General features: G+C 27.2%; 1 protein-coding gene across 1 annotated transcript in view; it reads left to right on the top strand.

Moving 5' to 3' along the window:
- Nucleotides 1–617: 617 nt before the first annotated feature.
- The window catches only part of LOC107027932 (probable WRKY transcription factor 12), a 5,971-nt gene continuing 2,424 nt past the window's right edge, over nucleotides 618–4,164 (top strand). Inside the window, exons 1-3 of the mRNA XM_015228989.2 lie at nucleotides 618–1,111; nucleotides 1,240–1,313; nucleotides 2,309–2,470. Coding sequence (XP_015084475.1) covers nucleotides 785–1,111; nucleotides 1,240–1,313; nucleotides 2,309–2,470 — 563 coding nt within the window. The 5' untranslated portion in view covers nucleotides 618–784. The remainder of the gene's footprint in view (nucleotides 1,112–1,239; nucleotides 1,314–2,308; nucleotides 2,471–4,164) is intronic.

Here is a 4,164-nt window from a genome sequence, read left to right as displayed (position 1 = left end):
TACTTATAAAACATTAAAATCATTTTCTCATGTAAATTATTTCCTTCATACCAAACACATTACACTGTGACACAATTATATCTGACTTTATTTTAAATCATAATTTTCAAAATTCCTTTTTTTTAAAAAAAAACTTTAAGTCTAAACTTTAACCCCAAAAATCAACCCTTCCGGAAGAAAATTGTCCGTGACAATATTTTTTTTTACATATATATATATATACTCCGTCTGTTTCTATTTAGTTGTCTACTTTAGAAGTGGCACACATATTAATGCATCAATTATATCATATTAGTTACAATTTTATCTTAACTTAAAAAATTATGCAACTCCCCAAGTATAATAAATGTATTTTCAGATTCTAAAAAGCATTGCATTACAACTTAGTAGTACTAGAAATTTTCTAGAATTAAAATAAGGGTATATTAGATAATAAAAAATTATTGTCCTTTCTTAATTTGTTAAAATGGACAAGTAAATAGCGAATAAATATAAATTGAAATATAAATAGGGACTGAGGGAGTATATAATATTTTATTTTACATTCCTTATAGCGTTTACCAGTTGACCAAATATAAATATATATATTTCTATTTCCAATATATGTTGGTGAAAGAAAAAAAACATCATTCTACTTGAAAATGAAACCCCACACGGAGTACGAATACATGCAATTCACAAAATACATCCGATCCCTCAATAATTAGTTCACCATCATCAACAACAACAAGTAATTGTTCAAAAGAAGAAAAAGTAGTTTGGAATATTAGAAGAAGAGGAATTAATGGAAAGGGGCAGTGAAGAAAGAAATCAGTTAAACAATTATAATTTACAAATATCTTTTTCATCTTCATCCTCAGCCACAGCAGCAACAAATAATATTCATCATGAATTGGGATTTATACACTTTGCAGATCATAATAACTTAACCTTCTTACCTCCTTCATCACAATCTTCTCACTCTCTTCAAGCTGCCGCCGCCGCCAGCGTAAGTGTTACGCCATCTGCCGCCGTCAATACAAACGCTGCTGCTGCTGCTGCTGCTGGTGGTCTAGGGTTTAGTCACAGTCAATTACTTGTGAATAGACCTTCTTGGAACAACAACGAACAGGTAAATTCGAATGATTTATAACTTAAATCGTAAATCTGTGCTGGTGAAAGATAACATAGCAAACGCGTTAGGGTTTCTCGATTTTCTTTCGTAATAATTTCTTCGTTTTGTTTAATTTTTACGTGTAGGTGGAAACAGTAGATCCCAAGGGTATTAATGACGAAAATTGCAGCGGTAATGCCAGTGAGGGTAACAATTCATGGTATTAATTTATTTCTCTATAACGTTTTACTAATTTATTTTCAAAAAAATGTTACATCGATTCTCGCGCTATGAATTGCGGCTTGTTATGTTTTATTTCATCATATAGAAGTTAAATATCTTAATTTCTTCTAACATTCTGATTTATTTTGGTTTTCACAAAAGGGGAAAAACTAAAGATTATGATCTATTTACTCTTTCTCACAACTATTCATGCATACTTCTTCTTCTTCAATTTTTTTTAAAAAATTATTAACCTCACTATTTTATGCTTAATTCATTCCATTATATAATTAAAAAATAATTAGATCGAAGCGTAACATGTGATGGATGATAGAAATTTTCTCATACTTAATTAGAGTTTAGACTCTTTGGGAATGATTTTCTCTTCCTAATAAAGAGCACTTTTATAGCGCGATTTAATTAAAAAAGGGTGAATTGGAGTTAGATTATGAATTTTTCATCGCGAGTATCAAAATTAATCGGACTAATGAGTTTCCGACAAAGACTTTGAAGGAAAAAAAAGTCTCTAACTTTATTTTCAACTCCACTATTTAGTAGTACTACCTCTCTAGAAGCTTCTTAATGATTTACATTAAAACCTGAAAAGAGATCTAGCAAGGCATTCATGCAGATAGATTTTTGCTATCATGTTTTCTTGAAATGTCTCTCTTGCTCTTTAATAATGACACTATTTCAAAGTGTGTGTATATATATAAATACTATGGTTTGTACTATATAATATGTGGTGTGGAGCTAGGGTGTTGTGCATTTTGAGGAGGACAAGTGCTAGCTAGATCCACTATACATATTATAATGCTCAACTATAAATATATTTGTACCCACATCATGATAAAATTCAACTCACATATGATAAGACTTGTTTAATTTATTTTGCTAGCACAAGTATATATAAATTTATATTGTTGTCATATAAGTTCATCAATTTATTAGTTTACTAGCAAGCAACATTATTTCATTTCTAAATAATGTAAGGTGGAAGAGTTCATCTTCAGACAAAGGAAAAGTGAAGATAAGAAGAAAGTTAAGAGAACCAAGATTTTGTTTCCAAACAAGGAGTGACATTGATGTTCTTGATGATGGATATAAATGGAGAAAATATGGTCAGAAAGTTGTCAAGAATAGCCTTCATCCCAGGTACCTAATCATAATCAAGTACTCAGAGTCTGTATCTCTGTCTTAATTTATATGACATACTTCAGATTTCGAAAATCAAATATGAAAATCTTTTACCACAATTTATTCTTCTTTTTCTAAAGTCGATTTTGACAACCGTGAATTATTTATATGCCATTGAGATATTTTAAATGGATACTTATTATATAGTTTCATAATATATAAATTTACTTTTCAAAAACATTATAATTGTATGTCTAAAATGTACAATCAAAGTAAAAAAAAGGTTCATCGATCCAAATTCAAACTGTATCGTAAAAATTAAGACAAAAAGAATCTGAATTTGTTTTTTGGTTAAAAATAAAAATATTATAAATACTTGCTATGCATCATTAAAAAAATGTGTGATACTGTTAGCAATGAGTACTATTTTATCTTCCTCTGTGATTAGAGACGTTAAATAGGCCGGATTAGGTTTAAGAACGCTAATCAAATTTAGTTAATAAATAAATAGGTCATTTATCCACATAAATATTGTTTGAGTTAAAATAATCTAAAAGTTGAGTCATAACCCAACTTATGGCTTGATTTTTATTATTTTAAATTCAAAGTTAGTTTTCTTATGACTAGTGAGCACCTAATAAGTTTCCCCCCTAATATTATGACTATATAAATAAATCAAATAAAAAATAATTTTAAAAAATAAAATTTAGATAAGATTTGTTATAGGTCAATTTTAAATGACATGCTAGCCTAATTTTAAAATGAATTTACTAAGTGAGTCAAAAAAAAATCCAATGAATAAATAAAGAAACTATTAACATGTTTAAACATAAATAAATTGAATGAATTATAATTTTATGAATTAATTCGACCCTCCCTAACCTTAATACTCTTTAGGGGATACATAATAGGAACTTCGAAATAGATAAAACTTTTTAGAAATTAAAAGAGTTATCTGCTTTTAATTCCTTCACACCCCTTGATAATTTATATGTAAAAATATCTTTTCAAACATCAATTTCTCCAAATCGTGTTGCCCAAAAGTCCATATCAATTGAATTCAATAATTTTGTTTATACAATATACTTATATTAAGATCTCACTGAATATATATACATATTAAATCTAGAGCTTGATTGATACTACTTTTTTCTTTTAAATTATTTGTTATGACTTTTTTATACATTTCTTAAAAAATATTTATTGAAATTTCTAAAAACTAATTTATTCTTTATTTATATTTAAATAATCATCACAACATCATCTTATAATTTACTTGTTTATAGCCTTCAATAACAATAACTATAAGGGTAAAATAAAATAAAAAATTAAGTTTTGTCTTAGAGTTCCTATAATAACAAATAATTTGAGAAAAATATATTTAGAAAGTGCGACATAATTTGAGATGAAAGAAGTAATATTTGAAATGTTTGTTTTTATTTTTGTATTTGTTTAACCCTTTCTCAGAAGATCACACATTTTTCTCTCTATTGATGATTTAAATCGTAATCTTTTAACCCCTCCCTAAAAGATGACACCTGCTTTTTTCTTCCTATTTTAGTAATTCAAATACACAAACTTAAAATTTAAGATAAAGAATACTTAACACTCGACCAATTCGTTCATGTCTTTTGAGATTTCATACCAACTTTTTTTTCATGTGGTTTAAATTAAAGTGAAAAAATAGTGAAAATAATATATATATATATATA

This window comes from Solanum pennellii, chromosome 1 (genome assembly GCF_001406875.1).
Source record: "Solanum pennellii chromosome 1, SPENNV200".
NCBI classification, from domain to species: domain Eukaryota; kingdom Viridiplantae; phylum Streptophyta; class Magnoliopsida; order Solanales; family Solanaceae; genus Solanum; species Solanum pennellii.
The sequence above is the reverse complement of the archived record's forward strand: the minus strand, read 5'-3'. Positions and strand labels throughout refer to the sequence as shown.